We start from the raw sequence: 20,918 nt of genomic DNA, 5'->3' as shown, positions 1-20,918 counted from the left end.
GGGGCAGATAATAGGGTGCCAGCAGGAGGCTGGGGTGCACTGGGCACCAGGGGAGGAGCTTGGGGAGGTGGCCGTCCCTCCTACCTCTCCCTTGGCTCTGCCACTGATTTCTTTAAGTAGGGATAACATTTTAGAGATGGGGAGAGGTAGGTTCTTTTCTTTATTTCTTAAATAAAACTTGGTTGAAACATGCCACCCCTTTGTTTGACCCCTTACTCAACCATGCCACACTAGCCTCTCACATCCTCTGCCACATGTTAACAGCCTGCAACACTTTTAGTCACGGTGAGCCAGCATGCAGATGGTTGGGAAGAATACCAAAGCTTGGTAGACTGGAAGAGTTTCACTTTCTCACCTCATAGTTCCACCACCATTTATGCTACTGGTATCTTGGCATGAGATGCAAGAAGTTATGTCTGTCAAACACTGCATACATTAATCTAATGTGAAATATACTTATCTAGAGACAGGAGAGCAATAATGCGATGTATGTATTGCACCATGCACATTTGGAAGACGTTAGTGTGAAGGTGGTCATTTGTTATTGTGTAGAAGCTACTCTGCATGATTTGCTCCACACCTTTCTGGATTGTACAACCTGTGTATATAAAACAATTAAAAAAAGATCATTAGTGGTGGACAACGGGTGACTCATTCATGAAAAAGATGGCATATACCCCTTCAGAGTAGGACTATTGTTTTAGGGGCTGAATGCTGAACGTAGAAAGTACATAATCAACTGCCATGCAGGACTAAGCAGGTGAATCCTAGGTTAGCTTTAGGTAATGATTTGTCTTTTCTTGGGCCCAAATCATGCACCTTAAACTCTGTCCCATCATCCCTTAAATTGAGGACAGCCCATTGTAGTCCCATTTGCTGCCTTCACCCTGCATCTTTACCTGATGCTTCAGAGGGGGAAGAAACGGGCATGATAATGAATACTCCGCTTGCAGCCAGGGAATCTTGGCTAACCAAATCAATTTGATTTGAATGGGCAGGAGGCGCACATTTGAATGCAGTCATCCTGAATGGTTGATATTGATGAAGTGTCTGTGACACTTTCAATGTTCATGAAGTGCATTTTGTGGGCTGAGCTTGTACTAGAAAATGTGATGTGGCCTGACGTTTGCAGGATAATCTAAGAGCAATCCACATGGGAGGCAAGAGAGCATCGAGGTAACTCAATTCACTGTAGAAAACAGAGGAAAGTTAAATAGAATTCCATTAATTCCTAGTGAGATAACAGCAGATTTTAAACTTGTCATTTTGTTTTGTTCGTCTTGATGTTTTATCTTCTCCAAATTTAGAAGAGACACTTGATGTTTGTGATTTGAATGGGTAGGCGCTACACATCTGAATGCAGTCATCTTGAATGGGCGATATTGATGAGTTGTCTGTGAAACTTTCAATGTTCATGAAGTGCTTTTTGTGGGCTGAGCTGGTACTGACAAATGTGATGCGGCCCGAAGTTTCCATAATAATCTACGAGCAAATATGTGGGCGGCAAGAGGGTGTGGCAGTAATTTTCAATAGACAGGAGAAAACAGAGGAAAGTAAATACAATGCCTGTAATTCCTAGTGAGAGCATGACACATCATTGGTCATTTCTTTTTGTTCAACTTGATGTTTATTTTCTCCAAATTTAGAAGAGACACTTGATGTTTGTGCAGAGTCTGATGATGAAGAGGAGGAAGAAGATGATGAAGTAAGTGCTGGCGTGGGTTGAGGAGAATTTGTAGATTTTTGCAAAAACTTCAGATATCTCTGATGTTAGCTGATTCATTGTCCTGAAAGAAAGACACCTGCAAACAGATGATACCATTTGTGTATTGCTTTACTTAATCCTGCCTTGATTACCTGTGTGTTACTCAAATGTAACCTTCACCAGTCCTGCACAAGAGATGCTATAGCTGCATCTTATAATTATGAGGTGGCCTTGAGTAAGAAAGAGAAACAAAGCATAGGGGCCTGTGAAGTTTTTGTTTGCATATTGTCTTGCTACATGTGAGAGACAAAGTTTCTCCCGTCAGAGTTGTGCTGAAGTGATTCTAATATTTTAAATAATGAAGTGTTGTTTAACAGGCCAGGATTGTGGTACTTTCCTTCTTAGACTGATGTGTTGTCAATGTGAGGCTTTGAGTAATTTTATCTTTAGAGTATTGAGATCCCCTTTTACAAGTGATGTCTGATGTAGTCTGCTTGGGAGATGCTGACGTGATTATCTTTTTAGAATACTGTTGTTCCCCTGCATGAGAGCCCTTGAGCAGAGCACTGCAGCATTCTTCCTTGGGAGTGGCATGGTGCCATGGTCTAGATGTAACCTCTTATCTCCTTGAATTGACATGATGTTCCTGTATGGTTGAAGACCCAAGTCATTGTTTCCTTGGGGTAATGCATTTTCATTCTTTGGGTGAGGCCTGAAATGGTTGTCTCCTTCACTTAATGTGCAAAGACTTCAGTTGGCCTCTCCATTGATAATTGCAGCTTCATCCCCCAGACAAAGTGCTACCTGGCTTGAAATTATATGATGTCCTCCTATAGGTTAAGATTAGAGCGGTGTTCCATTGGATTTATGTGGTACCCTCCCACAGTTGAGCTTGAGTTGTAGTCTTGTTGCAGTGAAGTTGCTGTTCCACTACAGAGACTTGATTTAGTATCACCTGTATGGCTTGATATTGTTCCTTTTAGAAGTCTGGGCTCAAGTGGTTGGTACTCTCAATACAATGTCTCTCGTTGCTACTGGTTGGCTGTCTGGTGTAGCTACTGCAGTAATCAGTGTTTATGGATCCTTCCTAGACCCCCAAAAAATACTACCATCACATGACCAGTTTAGGCAACAAAGTCAAACTGCTGTATCATGCTTTTCCTTGCAAAGCATTACCACTAAGCTTCAAAGTGGCCCGCTACAGACTCATCATTTGCATATCTTAAAGCTGTTGAAGTTCCATGGTGTGCCTCCAGCCAGGCGATGCTGGTCTCTTCACTCAAGATAAATGCTAACTCCCTCAATGTTACATTAATGGATCATTCTTGCAGTACTGTGCCATAACAAACATTAGGGAGTTGTAGAATTGATACATAAAGTTCTTTTATAGTAACATGAATAGTAATTAAATCAACAAAACAAAGTGTTTTTAATGTATAACAGTACCTTTTCCTTACACCGTGTCACTGCTTAGCGTGGGGGTCTTATTTCATCCTTTTGACCTTGGAGTAGGTTTGCATCGTATTCGTAATTACTTGTGAGGGTTCCATCTCTTGACATTTGTAGATTGTGTCTGGGTGGCAATGCTGCCTTGCACTTGGGGGCATGTTGGAACCTGCTTTATCTTGTTCCAGAATAATTTCATTGTATCATCTTGAGCCTTGTGTGTTCTGTTCAACATAATAGTAGGGTTCAAACAAAATCCCCCCCCACTGGACTGCTTGCAGCCTCACACCTAAGTCATAGATGATATCACAATAGAGGTCATTAATAACATCACTGATGAACTCAAAGAGGATGTTCCTATGGCATCTGCAATGGCATGCTATTGCAGTTGTTGGATGGAGGTTTATAGGATTAAAGGAGTAACATTATTGGTGAAACACTGAACGAAAAACAATAAGGGGATCCCAAAAAACCCACTGAAAAGTGGACTCCTACCTTAAATTTGGGAACAACGTGAACTTGTAAAGTATAAAGAAGGTAGGAGAATGGATTGTCAACAGCTACTCATTCACCCCAGAATTACATTCAAAAATATAAACTTTATTATGGGTAATTTGGTAAAAAACCCTCGTTAGTAGGGAAGACATGGTACATATAAAATTCATTTACAGACACTCTAAAATATACACAAAATTGACTATGACATAAAAGTTTCAAACACAATTATTCTAAAACGATAGACGCATGTGTAAATACAACCATTTAAGTTTTCAATTTTTAACCTTTGCTATACATCCGTAATTGAAATAGGTTTTTTGATCTTGATGGATCTCTAGATGTTTTAACACAATCTGATTTTACTATTGGATTGTCAATCTAGTTGACAATCTAATAGTAAAATCAGATCCATCAAGATCAAAAAACCTATTTCAATTACGGATTGCTGAAATCATTAAACAGCTAAAGAGAGCTCTCATGAAAGGCTTGTGGAAAGTCCCCCTCCCACACCATGAAGTCTAATTGAGCATGGAGCAGATTTCTGTATGCCCCCCGTTTGGCATCTAAAATGTACAGGCAACTCGGAACAACCAGCCGAACTTGCCGCAGGTGTAGTTGCAGTACGTGGTGTTAGGGGCTGGTGTAGGTGGCGTTGAAGAGTTTCTGTCTGTGCTTGATTGGATGATGAGTTTTCTAGATCAAGTTGATAAAGAGAGTCTATTGGTTGCCTGCGGAGATGCACCTGAGACACCTGACCAACAGTAAGGCTTGCTCGAGATAGACATTTCAGGGTAGCAAATGGGCATTAGACATGGTTCAGATCCAAGTCTCCCAACTTCTGGAAGAGGATTTGGGATATTGTCAACTTAATGCTGTAGAGGGACATTCCAATGAAGGCATCGTTCTACGTTCTTGGAGATGACAAAGCACTCTGGGAATTCCGCAAAGCAAGGTAAGTCTGGCTTATTAGAAGCAAAATGCTCTCAAAAAATAATTCTACAGAACTGAAAGCCTCATACAGACCTGCACATAGAAGACTGGGCTAATGGTTGCTAACTCTCTTGACACTGGAGCAGGCCATCTAGAAATACAAGGGCGCCTTCTAGATGTTCAAACTATCTCAGTGGAAAGGGCCATGTCAGGGTTAGTCTGGGTCAGAATGGGCCACCTGAGCTAGGTATGCCTGACTCCCGGGACGACCCTTCTCCGATTTTCTTTCACTGTCTCTCCCTAAGCCACCTAGCCAGTAGTTCCTCGAGTCACTGGTTCACCTTTTGGATACGTTTGTTATTCTGGCCATTGTTGTATTGTGCCTGTCTGAGGTGAGGTAGCTTGAGATGTCATGTGGAATGTTTGTGTGGATGATGGAATATTCTGAGTGAGTGTTCTGTGTAGAGGCGGTTACAGCTGGCTGGCCCTGGGTGATGGGAGTCCGTGTTGTCACAACTTATGTCCTTTATGTCTTCATGTGGATTTGTAACTAAGAACTTGGAAATAAACTTACCTGAAGAAATCTTAAAGAGCCTGCAACCTGCTTTTTAACAATGGCGACGAGTCGGTCTTTGGTAACCTATGTGCCACAAGCTGATGGACTGAGGATCCTGCTGCGGGGGGTGCAGGAAGGACAAGCTTCTGGAGAAGGACAACACCGCCCCCAAAAATGTAAGTCCCATCACCCAGGGTGCAGGGCGAGCCGGAGGATTAAAGCCCCATCTTTGGTGGGACCGGCGCACATAAGTAGTGGGCAAGCTGGGCCCCAGGGAGTCTTCAGGAAGAAGCCCTGACATGGCTCACCAGAGCGCAGGGGCAGGAACAGGAATTGGGCCCCGTTGCAGAAGGATCAGCTCCAGGAGCAGGAAGGAGGACTGCATCCCAGGGTTCAGGGGAAGTCCAAGAAAGAGGCCCCTTTTTGGATGGGCAGCTCCTAAGTAGGAGGCAGAGCTCTGCCCTGGGGGCTGGAGATGGCGCTGGACCAGCAGGTGAAAGATAATACTGGCAATACTGGGAAATTGATGTTGAAAGCAAACGCTGTACCCTGGTCCTCCGTGAGATGTAATGAAGAGCTAGCCCACTGGGAGGAATGTGATGCTACTCTACGTTTTTTTTAAAGTTAGAATGGCAATAAAAAAAAATAGACGCTGCTCTGAGTTTGGGAAATGGATGTGAATTTGACATGAACAAGGAGGACTGTTTGCCTGACTACATGTCACTCCCATGTCTTGTGCACTCATAGCAATGGGGAGCTGTTGTTTTAAACGGTGTCCTTCTCATGAGATAATTGCAGGCTTTGAAGTTATGGGAGCCTGGCAGCACCGTACTGTGCTTATCATGCACATCATGTTTTTGGCTGTCTGAAACTCTGGTGATTTATGAGCCTTTTGTGGCGGGGTCTCCTGGGAAGTGAACGACCGTTGGCCTATGAAGCTCTGCATAGCCCTGCTGAGCAGTAGTGACTGATGATGTCACACATGCAGCAGGGGGAGATGGTGAAGCGTGGAATGTTCTTTGGAATGTGCTATTGTTAGAGCTTCGTATTATAAGTGCTGTTTTCCCTGAGGATGTAAAAGGGAAAGTACTTTAAGGAATCTTTCGTTTGGCAAGACATGTGTTTTAGAAGGAAGGAAGCAAAATATGTGTGCAGCTATATTAAGGCAGGAATGAACAATGCTTAGAACATGGGAACCCTATGATACGAATCGGATCCAAGAGACATGGTTTGTTTAGGTGCCAAATGCTGTGGTCTCTGCTTGGCAAAAGAGACATTTTCGGCAGATTGTGATGCTGGCATGCTGCTCTGTCTCAGTTAGTGAGGCGACAGGTAGCGGCCAACAAATAAGGTGACATTTTTAGGTCATGACAGTATGGTGGGGTACAGGCTTGTGCAGAGAGTAACAGCCATAATGTTGGGTAGTTTGGAACCTTAAATATACCTATTTAAAACTGACGGAGCATTTTTGCATGTGCAGGATGGTGAGTGCCTTCGTGCGCTGTGAATCTGTAGAATGGGGGCACTGCGAGGATGCAAATGAGTTTGGCCCTCATTACGACCCTGGCGGAAATCGAAAAACGATGGCGGAAATGCAATACCGCCATCGAATAGCGCTCGGTGCGATTATGACCCGTCACCGTAAAGTACGATGCCATTAGTGACACCGTAGTGAACGCCAACGCTAACTGCACCAAGTACGCGCACCATGCGAAACCGTAATTACCACCATGGCGCAACGGTACGCGAATTCTGACCCTAGCGGACATTTACCTAACGCCATCAAGCATGGCGGAAAGTACCATTCCGCCATGGTGAGAAGTACGGCATCGCGAACCAACCGTGAAAGGCCCTACTGAGTGCCTGTACACCACTCCCTGGCCACATTGCACAACTCCTCGTAGGTGCAATGAAGTCACACAATGCAACCAGTGAAATGTACAAGTCACCCATGCATGCCAACGAACAAATGAATGTAGGTGCTCCAAGTGCCTTGTGAGTGGCCATCCATATTTGCCATGGCACCATTGCCGTACTGATGCAGCACAGGCATGTGAAGGTTCAAGTACAGCAACATGAACTGAAATATGAGACAAACAAAAACAGGCCCCCCATCGCTTGACACCAGTGAAAGGCAACATTCAAAGCAGTATCCTGAGTGAGACTGCACCAGCCCTGTACTCCTGCCAGTAAACAAACCAACCATCAGCATAAGCATGTACCACACACGTTGGCAGAGTGACTGAGCAGCCAGGCTCATCTCAAGAGGGGCCAATGGGAGCTGCAGGGCACAGATGGCACGAATACAGAAGCTATTCCAATGGACATGACCTCAGTCTCCCTCCAAGAAACGCACGCAAACACAGGCACCTGTGACCAGCCATATTCTGATAATCACATCATTCCACCAATCCACCTGGCTGACCGGCATCTGTTACACAAAAGCTAATCCCCCGCCCCTGAGCATGACATCATTAAAACAGTCATAATGGCAGCCCCTATCCCTGACCTCACTGGGCTTCGTAGGCAAACGCGCCCAGTACAGTACCATGCAACTATACTCAGAAGCCGGAACCCAATGCAGATCTTCTCACAATACATCGCTCCACAAATAGGAATATGCTACATTACTTGCAAAGAATAACGCTACACGGTCAATATCATAATCAAAATTTAATGCACAACAAAATCACCAAGCCCATACAGCTATTAGGTCATGAACTCCAAAATATATTTCATTATTGTGGGCTGCATCCGCAATAAATGACCAGCTTCTTCTTGTGTGACGCCCTGTTCCTTCATGGTACACAGGGGCTACATTCACGTTCAAAAAGGCAACATGGAAGCGCCTAGAACCGCAGGGCCGTCCCATTAGGTAGGCACTAGTCCAGCTGAAAGGTCGATATGTTGCTCCTAGCCACTAGTACTGCGTAAGGGCATGTGGGCCATTGGCGATCGTCCCATAAGATCGTAATGCTGCTCCACTGATTAACACGAAGCAGCAGGTGTCGGGAGTAAAAGCCATCTGCAGGAGTGGCATACAGATGGCAGCGGCAAAAGGGGAGGAGATACCTGTCACCCAAATGAAATGAAAAAGAATAGTATGGGCATCAGAACTTCATTTGAATTACTCACTTCAATGATCACACTAAATCCACAGCCATATGCATGCTAGCCCACTCAAAAGGATTATTCCCACCCAAAAATCACTTGCGAATCATAACTATATAAATCGAGGTGAAAACACTATTACAAACGAGTGTTTGTGTGCATGCGTCTGTTAAAACAGAATCCATTAGATGGGATTAGTAACGTGCATAGACACAAGTGTTTGAAGGCGCGTCGAGACAGGGAGGGTTCAACAAGGGCAGATAGACGATGGTCTCACTATGGCAGCCCTGCATCACATAGCGCAGGGGAAGTGGATAGATTCCAAAAAGCCATGTACATGGCAAACTCTCTATTCAATCATCTGTCCATGCATCCATACATCATTCCCTCATCCCGGTATGAAAACGCCTGATTATTTACTCACATAACATGTGAAATTTCCATTGAGTCTGTGCGTAATGCAGTCTGCAAAATCCACTGTGCTCCAGCCCGGAATTCCAGTGTTGTGAAGTAACATGTATTTGGGAACGTCCGGCCTTATCGTCCACTACGCTATTGCGCATCCCATACTATTCATATCAATCATTGCATTCTCGCCATGGCCCCCGTCCCAAGGACATTAAACAATAGAACTTTATATCTGCAGTCAGACCTGTGGGCGTCTCCTCGCCGCTAGCTGAAAACCGAAAGCGCTGTCCTTCGAATTCCTCATTTGCAACATCACGTCGAAAAGGCATCTGTGACCGCTTGAAATCACAAATCCATCCATGTAGTGCGTCAGTGTGTGAAAATGGCAACTGGCTTCACTCACAAATGGTACGCCCCGCCCGTCGGTGAACCGCGGTACAGTGCTGCATGAGGGTCCACCATTAATCGAGTACTACTTTCCACTGACCCTTCACAAGTTTGTTCGCGACTGCAAAGATAGTATGTGAAACAATGGGACCATAGCAGAATGAACATATGAACCAATATTTCACTGCCATCGGGATTAAATACATGATTGTAATACCAAGATGGCATGCGTCGAATTGCAGCGTTGTGTGCGGGACGTGCTCGCCCAAAGGGGATTGCAGCTTGCACAGGTGGAATGAATCACCACAGGTGGAGGCTATACAGCCTGAAAACACATAAATTGCACACCCAACCCCCTCCCACAACCACACCCACTCCAAAATGCTACCGGCAGGACTAGCGATGTTGGCCCTGGGGGACCTGATAGCACTGCAAGTACTCCAACTTCAAGAAGAAGACGAACACCAACTACTACAACAACTGGCCGCACAGAGGAGACGCAGGAGGAGGAGGAGGGCAAGGCAGGGCCAGCAAGGCCCACCAGCACAGCCACTACCACCACGCAGGCAGCCCGCAATCCCACGCCTCCGAGCACATCCGTTCAACCTCACTGATGAGCAGATCCACACCCTCTACCGTTTGGACCGGGACACCACAACCGCCATTGTGCACATGACACACGCTGACCTTGTCAGCATGATAGATAGCCCAACCGCCATCCCACCCCTACTGAAGGTGGTGTCTGTACTCCACTTCCTGGCCACAGGCACCTACCAGCACACAGTCGGACAGTTGCATTGCATTTCACAGCCACTGTTGTCACGGACACTATTGCAAGTGCTCGATGCCCTCCTGAAGCACGCAGACGACTACATCTCTCTACCACGCTCGGAGCAGGAAATTACGAACCCAAAAGTGGGATTCCATGCACTTGCCGGCATACCGGGTTGCATTGGTGCCATCGACTGCACCCATGTGGAATTGGTTGTCCCACATGCCATGGAGGCCCAGTACCGCAACCGAAAACAATATCATTCTCTTAATGTACAAATGGTGTGTGACTCCAACAGGATCATTACACATTGTTGTGCCCGATTTCCTGGATCAACCCATGATTCTATGGTCTTGAGGAACTCTACAATACCACGCTACATGGAGCGACACGCAGGGAACAGATCCTGGCTACTCGGTGAGTCTCATTTCATGCATGATAATGTGGGGTATGTGATGCGGCAATGACCTGGCAGGAAGGGGGGGGGATGCGTACGTAGCAATGACATTCCACAAACATCCTTTATTGTCCACATACAGGTGATGCCGGGTATCCACTGAAGAGATGGCTCCTTACACCACTCCGGAACCCACAGAACCAGCATGAGGAGGTTTACAACCATGCCCACTCACGTACCCGTGTAGTCATAAAACAGGCATTCGGCCTACTGAAGGGTCGTTTCCGCTGCCTCAGCAGGTCTGGCGGGGCACTCCTGTATCGCCATGAGAAGGTTGCAAAGATGGTCATGGCATGTGTCATGCTACACAACATGTGCGTACGTAGAAATGTGCCCATGCCCCCTGACGCAGAACTGCAAGCACCTGAAGATGGTCATGATGAGGGTGGGGATGTGGCAGCACCTCAAGGAGTCCGCGAGGCACAGGAGGGCCGTGAAATTCGTCAGATTATTATAGATTCATGCTTCTAGCACTCACGCCTGGTGGCTGATACATGGACACGGGACTTTTGGCACTGTGTGTGTCTGGAACATGCACAATATGGACTGTACGCCTATAAAGGCCTCGTACACAAAGATCAATGTCCACACATCTCATTGGATGATTGTGAAATGTTTATAGCATATGTGAAATTATGTTACACACCCCATCGACCCGCCACCCAAGTAAGCCCAACACACCCCCTCCACCCTCCTACCTCCCCCCCAACACCAGTGTCCAAAGATGCTCATTGTCAGTGGGCAGACGCTATTGCAAGCCCCCTCTCCGGGTATCAGGGGCACCCCTGCCTGTGGAGCGGAGGTTCCTCCCAGATCTACGTTGGGGGCTGCCCTGGACGGAACTTGCAACGGATGATGTCTCTGCCTGCTCACGTCCATGCATGTCCCTAAGGGTTTGTGAGAGCTCAGTGAGCACACGGCGCACAGCGGCAAGTTCAGCACATACGTCTTTGGACGTCGCATGCAGTTCCCCCCTCAGGCTCTCGGTGCTTCTCTCCATTTGTACTCTCAGGCTCTCGGTGCTTATCTCCATTTGTGCCCTTAGTGTCTCTGTACTTCTCTCCATTTCTGCCCTAAGTGTCTCAGTAGATGTTTCTATGGCTGCCTTAGTACCCCCACATTCATCAGCATGGTCCTTGAGGAGCGTGGCCAGTTGCTGCTGTTGCACGATCACCTGGTCGAGGGACTGTTGCCTCTGCTGGGCCATGGCCATTTGCGGTGGTGTCACAGAGGGGCTGATCACCTCATGTTGCCTTGACACAGGGCTTGTGGGGGATGGCCAGTCGTCGTCTTGTGGGTGCCCCTGCGTGGTATCCTCATGGTGTACGGGATGGAACAAACAGGGGGATTGAGACAGGTCATGGATGGATCCTACATCGACATCACCGTTTTCTGTGTCGGAGCATGCTGCCATTAATGCAGTGTCACCTATGGTGCTGCTGCCACCAGAAGCAGTGCCTTCTGTGGCATCCATTGGGGGGACCTGTGGTGGTGCTGTTGTGGGCATGCTGGCTGCTGGGGTGCCTGTTGAAGTCCCCTCCTGTGTGCTGACACTTGATTTGTGCTGCTGCCGTGTCTTTATCCGTGCAGCTGAGGTGGAGGGTCTTTGGCCGTTGGTCTTGGCCCTCTTTGCAGGTGTGCTGGTAGGGGTGTCCTGGAGCTCGTCGTTTGAATCGGACCCTGTGGTGGAGTAAAGGAGGGCGAGCGTTATTAATGGGTCTGTGGAAATTGGAATGGCAATGTATCACATGCATTGGGGTGGTACCTGAGGGTGATTTGGGTCAGGGCCTTGGAGGTGGTTTCATTTTTGTGTGGATTGAGGATGCAGTTGTTTTGCAGCCTGCAGTTAGGGTGTGCCTGCTGCACGTGTAGAGGGTGTTTTTGGGATTTTTAATTATTTATGTATTTAATGTGACTTTTAAAGTGCGCTATCAGGCCAATGTATGTGGACGTTCTCCTGGACATGTGTTTCTGTTGCACTATGTGGACACATGGTACTTCACATGATTGGACATTGTGGATTTTGCATTGTTTTATTTGGCCCACCTACCTGATTCTTCGGATGTCTGCACTCCTTTCTCCATCCCTCCGACTCCCTCTATACTCTCCATTCCAATGGTGGAGGCACAGATTTCTTCCCAGGGGGTCAACTTGATGGGTGATTCCGATCCTCCCCCGGTAGCTGTGGCAATGTTACGGTTGGCGGATAGTATGCTCCGTACGCGTATCCGCAAGTCGTCCCATCGCTTTCTGCATTGCTGTGGGTTGCGGGGTGCGGTCCCCACCGCACTTACCCGCTGTGCCACCAGGGCCCATATGGCCTTCTTGTTCGCAAGTGCCGTCCTGGTCATTTGCGTCGAGAAGACGACGGCAGCATTCTCCTGGAGGGTCTCTGTGAGCACGGTGAGTTCCTCACGGGAGAAGTGGACCTGCCGCTTGCGGTCGCACGCTTTTTTCGCTACTTTTCCCATTTTTATTGTTTTCACTAGGGTGGATGACGGGTTGGGATGTGTCTCAGGGTAGTATTTTTAACGGTTGTGTGGGAATTCTGATTTTATAGGTGTACGGCGTGCTGTTTCCCGTTCCGGGTCCATGTTTTTAGTTCCGTTTCCGTATATTTACGGTCACCGTATTTTCCGATTGCCGCTCATTACGGTGACGGCTATGATGGGTGGCGGAATTGCACCTAGGGCGCCGTACGACGGCGGTGAGGGGCGTTTTGGGGACATTTCCGCCATCGCGGACTTTGCACTTCCGCCATGGCGTAGTGCTCGTGCCCGATGGGTCAGAATTAGCCGCACTTTACTCCGTCGTGCAATGGCGGAAACGCTATTTACGCTATGGCGGTCAGATCAGTTACTTTCCGCCAGGGTCGTAATGAGGGCCTTTGTGTTTATAGAAGATATACATGCATCTTAAACAGCACTGTTCTGTTATGTAAATGGGTAAGTGAAACGGTGGCAATATAGTGTGGTAATATGTTGATTGAAGGGTATTTAGCATAATTCTTTTGAGGAATTGCAGGTTTCGAGTGCCAAGTACCATGGCACATGGACACTAATGTGCATAAATTGTTGCTGTTAGTTTAAGATGGGTGGTATGTGTATGAGTGAGCTTTAATCATTTGAGGATTTTCAGCTATATTGCACATGTCAGTAGAGCCTGTGGCTATGGACTCATAGGTTCGCTTAAGAGCCTACAAATGGCTATGGACGTTTTAGTTCATAAAAGTGTTAGTTTTGGGGATTTTACTTACTATGAGCAACATGGTTTTGTATTCAAATGTGCACAACGCAAATGCTTTCAATGCGGTTTATGTATTGTTTACAGCATATGGTTGCAGCATTCTATGATTTTGGAATGTATGTTATGATGAATCTGACTCAGATAGGTTGGAGAGAGTCAGTGAGTGTTGAGTATTGGGTGAACTCACATTCAGCATGGAAGTGTTGCAGTGTGAAATGCATGGTTTGAATTGTTTGGGTAATGTCAGTGGGGTATATAGTTTTCCTTACATTGTTTTGGTTTGGTTTGGGTAGTTACCTGTCGTGGTAAAAGTTGAACACCCATGTGATTGTTCTAGAGTGAGGTAGCGCCTCAACTCTTTCAATTAAGGATGTTAGGATTTTCTAATTTCATGTGAGGGGATTGGTCTGGTTATAGGGGTTACCTGATTCCGGTAAAGGTTGAACAGCGATGAGGTTGTTCTGTGAGGGAGGTAGCGCCTCCTCTAGGGTTTTTTTTATCCTTCTCATCACATTGGACAGTAGGTAGCTGGTGGTAAAGGGGTAGCTGGGGACGCCTGGTAATGACCCGTCGGTATTGAGTGTGGCAAGTCCTGAGATGATGAGTAAATTGTTTTCTATGTTACTTGTGGTATTTATTGTGGATTTCGTTGTATCCATGGGTTCAACAGCTTGTTTTGGGTTAGGATGTTTTCCTTGCTATAAGATCGTTTAGTTTTTACCAGTCATTGATGTTGGCATTGGGAGTGCGTGGCCACCACTCCCATTGTGTTTGGAAGGCTTGTACATCCTGATCTGGTGTAATGAGTATGGTATTAAGACCATGGGTGTTTGTGATCTCAGTGATGTTGTATGTTTCCACTTTGTGAATCCCTGTTGGAGTGAAGTTGTGATTGTCTTTTTGGAGGCTTTGAGGTCTCAGTTCTCTAGAGTGGCAGTCTAGAGGCCTGCTGGGGTTCCAGGGTGGCAGCCTGGACACCCGCGTTGTTGTAGGCGGGGGGAGGTGGTAGGAGGTGTAGCAGTCTTGTGGTTGTTCAGGAATGTAGGTGAAGTAGCCCAGTTTCAGGGTTGGCCAAGTCCTGGGGTGAGAACCCAGTTGCTTGTTTGTGGCAGGAACAGGCAGATGGATGACAGTATTTTTGTTATTGGTACATGGAATGTAGTTTGTCAGGGTGTGATGTTTTGATGGTTGGGTTTGGCCGTGGAAGTGTCTGTCTGCCAGTTGAGTGTTACGTGTGCGTATATCTTGGAAGGTGGTAGTTGTGTTGTTCTGGTATGTGACTTGTTCTGTGCATGTATGGTTTAGTAAAGGAGGGAGGTGTGTTGTATTGTGCCTGTCTGAGGTGAGGTAGCTTGAGATGTCATGTGGAATGTTTATGTGTGGATGATGGAATATTCTGAGTGAATGTTCTGTGTAGAGGCGGTTACAGCTGGCAGGAAGCTTACAGGGGACGAGGCAAGTAAGGCGGACCCCGCCGTCGTCGCCAAGGAGGTCAAGGCGGCAAAGCCTCGTCGAAGCAGGACTGAACCGGCCATGGGGTCGGGCCCCCACTGAAGCACCCCGGTGGGAGGCCGGCTGGCGAGCTTCGTCAGCGTGTGGGAGTCCATCTCCACCGACCGTTGGGTGCTGGACGCCCTAGCCCAGGGTCACGCGCTCAAGTTTCAAAGAAGGTGCCCGTGCGTCCCCCCTGTGGCCAGGAAAGAACTTCACGTCCCTCAACTTCTCTTGGAGGTAAAGGCGATGCTCAGGAAGGGCGCCATTGAGCTCGTCCCAAAGAGGCTTCGGGGCTCCGGAGTTTACTCAAGATACTTCCTCGTGAAGAAGAAGACGGGAGGATGGCGTCCCATCCTGGACCTACGACGACTGAACAAATTCATCAAGGCACAGAAGTTCCGGATGGTCACCCTCCAACACGTCCTGGGTCAGCTGGAGGAGGGCGATTTCCTGTCGTCGTTGGATTTGGAGGATGCCTACTTCCAAATTCCCATCCTAAAGGGACACCGGAAGTTCCTCAGGTTCGTGGTCCAAGGGCGTCACTATCAGTCAGAGGCCTTCCCTTCGGACTAAGGTCGGCACCCAGGGTGTTCACCAAGTGCCTCGCACCGGTGGCGGCGCAGCTGCGCCGAGAGGGATCCACGTCTACCCCTACCTGGACGACTGGCTCATCCAACTTCTCACGGACCTGGGATTCTCCGTAAACTACGCCAAGTCCCACCTGGTGCCCGCGCAAGACGCACTGTTTCTGGGAGCGAAGCTCGACACAGTGCCACTTCTGGCCTCCCCGTCGGAGGAAAGGACCATTCTGGGCAAAGTGCAGCGGATGCTGGTTGCGGACGCAGCCAGAGTGAGGTCCATCAAGTCCCTCCTCGGAATGATGTCTTCTTGCATTTACCTCATCCCCCTGTGCAGGCTCCGGATGCGCCCGTTGCAGGAGTTCCTGGACGCGCGCTGGATCCAGACGACGGGCAGCTTTGAGGAGAGGATCACACTCGACGAGAGTTTCCGACGAGCGATCCGGTGCTGGGGCACCCGCGCGCATCTGACGGCGGGCATGGACTTCCAGACTCCCGGCCACCAGGAGACAGTGACCACGGATGCCTCCCTGGAAGGGTGGGGAGCGCACACCGAAAATCTGCACGCGAGAGGCCTTTGGCTCCCGACGGAGAAATTCCTCCATATCAACGTCCTGGAGCTCTGTGCAGTGGTTTGGGCCCTCAGGTCCTTCCTTCCGTCCCTCAAGGGGAAGGTGGTGAGGATCTTCACCGACAACAACACCACCACCATGTTCTACATCAGGAAACAGGGTGGAACCAGGTCCCCAGCCCTGTCCAGGGAGGCGCAGGATCTGTGGCATTGGGCCGTCGCCCAAGGGATGTTTCTGGTGCCGTTTCATCTGGCAGGGATAAAAAACACCATCGCCGACTCACTCAGCAGGGAGCTGCGCTCGTGCCACGAGTGGGAACTACGACAGGATCTAGTGGACCGCCTCTTCCGACGGTGGGGCACACCCCAGATCGTTCTGTTCGCGATGGCGACGAACTCCAAGTGCCGGAGGTTCGCCAGCAGGTTTCCCCAGCCGAGGAGCATGGGCGATGCTTTCTCGTTCCCCTGGGAGGGCCTGTTTCTATACGCGTTCCCTCCATTGCCATTGCTGATCCGGCTCATCAACCAGCTCAAGAGGTCACGGTGCAGGATGATCCTCGTCGCACCTGCGTGGCCGAGGCAGATATGGTTCCCGGACCTTCTGGACTTGTCAGCGTCCCCGTCAATCAAGCTGCCAGTGGACGCGGATCTTCTCTCCAGGGAAGGAGGCGCCATCCTCCATCACGACCCGAAGTCGCTGAACTTGCAGGCCTGGCTCCTGCAGCGTTAGAGTTTGGAGGATACGACATACCGGCCGACTGCAGAGAGGTTCTTGCAAAGGCCAGGGCGTCCTCAACTCTGAAATGCTACGGACACAAATGGAAGAGGTTCTCTGTCTGGTGCCGCGCACAGAAGATTAACCCTCTACGGATTACGGCCCCCCAAGTACTGCCGTACCTACTGACGCTGGCCAAAGCTGGACTGGCGCACGCGTCCATCAAGATTCATCTTGCTGCGATCTCCCAATACACCAGAACCACGGGGCGGACGTCTTTGTGGTCTCATCGTCTGGTGAAAGAGTTCATGAAGGGACTGTTCAGATCGTTCCCGCCGGTGAAGGCTCCGGCCCCGGCGTGGGAGCTCAACGTGGTGCTGTCCAAGCTCATGGGACCTCCGTTCGAGCCTCTGCACTCGGCTCCGTTGAAGTTCTTGTCGTGGAAAACAGCGTTTCTTGTGGCCATCACCTCCGCACGACGGGTGGGAGAGATCCAGGCCCTTTCCTGCAAGGCCCCGTACTTGACTTTTCACGACACGAGGGTAGTGCTCAGAACGCACCCTTCCTTCATGCCCAAGGTGCCGTCGGACTTCCACCTCAACGAACCCTTGGTGTTGCCTGTTTTCTTCCCGTCGCCTTCGTCGCCGGCTGAAAGGACTTTGCACTCGCTGGATGTGGCTAGAGCGCTGAAGTTCTACGTGGACCGCACAAAGTGTTTTCGGAAGACGTCACAACTCTACCGCTGCCTGGCCGTCCGAGAGCCCATTCCACCAGAGCGATCGCAGCTACCACAGCGTTCCTATCTGGTGTGCCCTTGCTGGACATCTGCAGGGCTGCTACGTGGAGGTCGACGCACACCTTCACGAAATTCTACTGCGTCGATCGTGATTCCAGGGAGGAGTCCAGGGTCGGCCAAGCAGTGCTGCGCAACCTGTTCGCCTAAGGTGAGCCTGGTGAGGAGGTAAGATTTGCTTAATGTTGAGTTTGATGTAATGCTTAATGTTGAGCCTTTGCCACCTCCCGTGGTTGTGCATGTGTGTACTGCTATGTATTCTTTATTCATGAGCATGTGAATCCATGCCAGACCCCATGCTGGAGAAGGAACAAGTTACTTACCTGTAACTGTTGTTCTCCAGCATGGGTCTGGCATGGATTCACATGCGAACCCTCCCGCCTACCCCTCTGCGGCTCTTCACTTGGTCATACTGCCACTTCACCTGCTACCAAATCTGAAGATGGCTGCCAGAGGCGGGGCTTAGGTAGAGGGCAGTCATTGGCTGTGGTCAGTATGACGCAGAGATCACTGATTGGTTACTACTACGAAAGACAGATCAGAAACGAAACTGATACTGGTTTTTTCTTTACCGAGGATTCCCAGCCTGACGACGGGGAATATTCATGAGCATGTGAATCCATGCCAGACCCATGCTGGAGAACAACAGTTACAGGTAAGTAACTTGTTCCTTCTACCACCAAGTTGTTGCTTGGAGAAGCGACTGATCATGAGGCAGTTGGAGGTGGATGAGCTAAGAGCTCGATAAGGAAGATATTTATGAAGAGAGAGTTCAAGGTATTGAGGTCTCAGGCCCCAGAAGGCCTTGTGGACAATCCAGAGGATTTTGAACTTAATCCTGTGCAGAGATTTCAGACCTGGAAAGATACGATCCCTGGGCTTGACACCAAGGACAAGTCTTGCAGTCCTGTTTTGGATGAGCTGCAGAGGGCGAAGAGTAGAGGCGGGCAGATTTAGAAAATAGGCTGTTGCAGTAGTGCAGCCTAGAGAGAACCAGTGCTCTGGAGACAGTGAGCTTCTGTGGGAAGGAGAGGAAAGAAAGAATACCTCTGAGGAGATGCAGCTGCTAGTGTGACTTCTTAGAGACGTCAGAGATGTGCGGAGAGAAGGAAAGTGTGTATTCGAAGATGACCCCAAGGTTTTTAGCCTTGCAGGTGGGAGCAGGAAGAGGGCCAAGAGAGGCCGGCCAGAGAGCGACAGGAAAGGAGGGAGCTGGTGTGCCGATAAGGTGAATCTCGGTTTTAGGCAGAGATCATTGGTGGCTCACCACTACTGGATAGCAAACACAGTCGGAGATGAGAGAAGGAGAAGAGGTGGTGGAAGGGAGCCTGAAAAAGAGTTGAGTCTCATCCGCATAGCACTGAAAGTTGGGACAGAGAGCAGCAATGCAGTGGGCAAGAAGTGCCAGCTATTGGTTGAACAGTCAGGGAGAGAGATTAGACCCCTGGGGAACACCACAGGAAGAGATAGTGATAGAGGAGAGGAAGGACCTGATTTGGACCTGGGAGGGTCGATCAGAGAGGAAGGAAGTGAGCCAAGCCAGGGCCTGAACGGTTATACCCAGGTTATCAAGGAGACGGTTGAGCAGGATGGCATGGTTGACCGTGTAAAAGGCAGAGAGAGATCAAGTAAGATGAGGGCACAGTGGGTGTTGGAATCAAGGTTCGAGAGCAGGTATTCACGGATGTTCAGGAAATCAGTTTCTGTGCTTGTGGCAGCTCTGAAGCCAGACTGATGGTCATGGAGACAGCCAACAGATTGAGTGTGAAGATTAAGCTGGGAGATGGCCAGCTTCTCCAGCATGGGGTCTGGCATGGTTTCACATGCTCATGAATATTCCCCGTCGTCAGGCTGGGAATCCTCGGTAAAGAAAAATCAGTATCAGTTTCGTTTCTGATCTGTCTTTCGTAGTAGTAACCAATCACTGATCTCTGCGTCATACTGACCACAGCCAATGACTGCCATCTCCCTAAGCCCCGCCTCTGACAGCCATCTTCAGATTTTTACCGCACGTTCATGTGTTGGGATCCTCGTGCTATTGCTCTCGAGCTGTAGTGCGTTTTCGCGCTTTTTCATAGGAAAATTCTCTTTTTTCGGTCAAAAGAGCCTCAAACTCCACCGTTTCTTTATCCGATCAACAGGGACCCGTGTCGGATTCCTCTACGCCCCTCAAGGGTGAAGATTTCGTCGAGCCACGCTTTTGGAGGACTCCAGAAGTTTCTCAGGCCCATCTCGGACAAGGCCCAGGAGAAGGGAAGCTCGACGCCCGGAAAGCTGTTCAGGGTCTGCCCTGGATGCCAGCTTCAGAATGTCTTTAAGGAGGACGAACACTCCCTTTGCCTCTACTGCCTGCATGAGGACAAGACGCACGTGGAGAAGGACTGTGCGTTTTGCGGCAATATGTCGGAGCGGACCATGAAGGACCGCCATCTGCGTCTCGCCAACTGGCTGGAAGGGAAGAGCCCGTCAGGCGAGAAGAAGAAGAAGAAGTCCGAGCGGTCTTCTAAGACCTTTGAGGGCGCCCCGGCGACGGGGGCCCAACAGAAGGCCAAGCACCGCGAGTCCGCTGGCACCGGGAGCGCCGAACGGTCGGGCTCTACGGTTGCCAGGCAGGGCGCATCCTCCCCGGCGCCATCAACCACGAGCCAACGCTCTGGCTCGGGTAAGAGGAAGGCCGAGCACCCGGCGAAGCTCCTGGAGAGACCCCGGTCGAGCTCGAAGGCCCCATCGGAGTGGGAGCGAGGCGGTGACCTTCCCTCCTAGGAGAAGGCGGTGAGCGCACCTAAGGTGGTGAAAGCCTTGATCCACCCTGCCAAGGCTTCTATCGAGACAGTTGCGGCGGCCCTGGCTCAGCCTGTGGAGGCTACACCAGTGGAGGCGACTTCGGGGCTCAGAGTCTCCCTGCCACCGCAGAGGGAGTCCTCTTTCAAGCCCATCGACAGGACCCCCGTGAAACCTCCGACGGAGAAGAAAAAGGGGGGGCAGGAGGTCGTCGTGGATTCGGCCTCAACCTCTGAAGAGGAGCTGATCGAAGTCTTAAGCCACGGCATTGGCGTGGAAGAAGACCAGCCCATCGTGAGGGATCCCGACGTAGGAGACGACGAGAACGTCAAGGGTGCCGACGAGGCTCCTGACCGCCCGTCGGAATCCCCTCAACCAGTGCCGCAAGACAACTCGGCGGCCATTTTGTTGGCTATACAGTCCTAATGCTCGGAGATAAGGACGAGATTGCCGTTACCACCAACGGAGGA

General features: G+C 49.5%; 1 protein-coding gene across 7 annotated transcripts in view; it reads left to right on the top strand.

Moving 5' to 3' along the window:
- The window catches only part of ARMC9 (armadillo repeat containing 9), a 1,454,284-nt gene that overhangs the window by 794,242 nt on the left and 639,124 nt on the right, over positions 1 to 20,918 (top strand). For all 7 annotated transcript variants that reach the window (XM_069617565.1, XM_069617561.1, XM_069617566.1 and 4 more), the window contains one exon: positions 1,647 to 1,705. In XM_069617565.1, coding sequence (XP_069473666.1) covers positions 1,647 to 1,705 — 59 coding nt within the window. The remainder of the gene's footprint in view (positions 1 to 1,646; positions 1,706 to 20,918) is intronic.

Source organism: Ambystoma mexicanum, chromosome 10 (genome assembly GCF_040938575.1).
Source record: "Ambystoma mexicanum isolate Mex_15411 chromosome 10, UKY_AmexF1_1, whole genome shotgun sequence".
NCBI classification, from domain to species: Eukaryota; Metazoa; Chordata; class Amphibia; order Caudata; family Ambystomatidae; genus Ambystoma; species Ambystoma mexicanum.
Note: the sequence above shows the minus strand (reverse complement) of the source record. Positions and strands in the feature narration are given on the sequence as shown.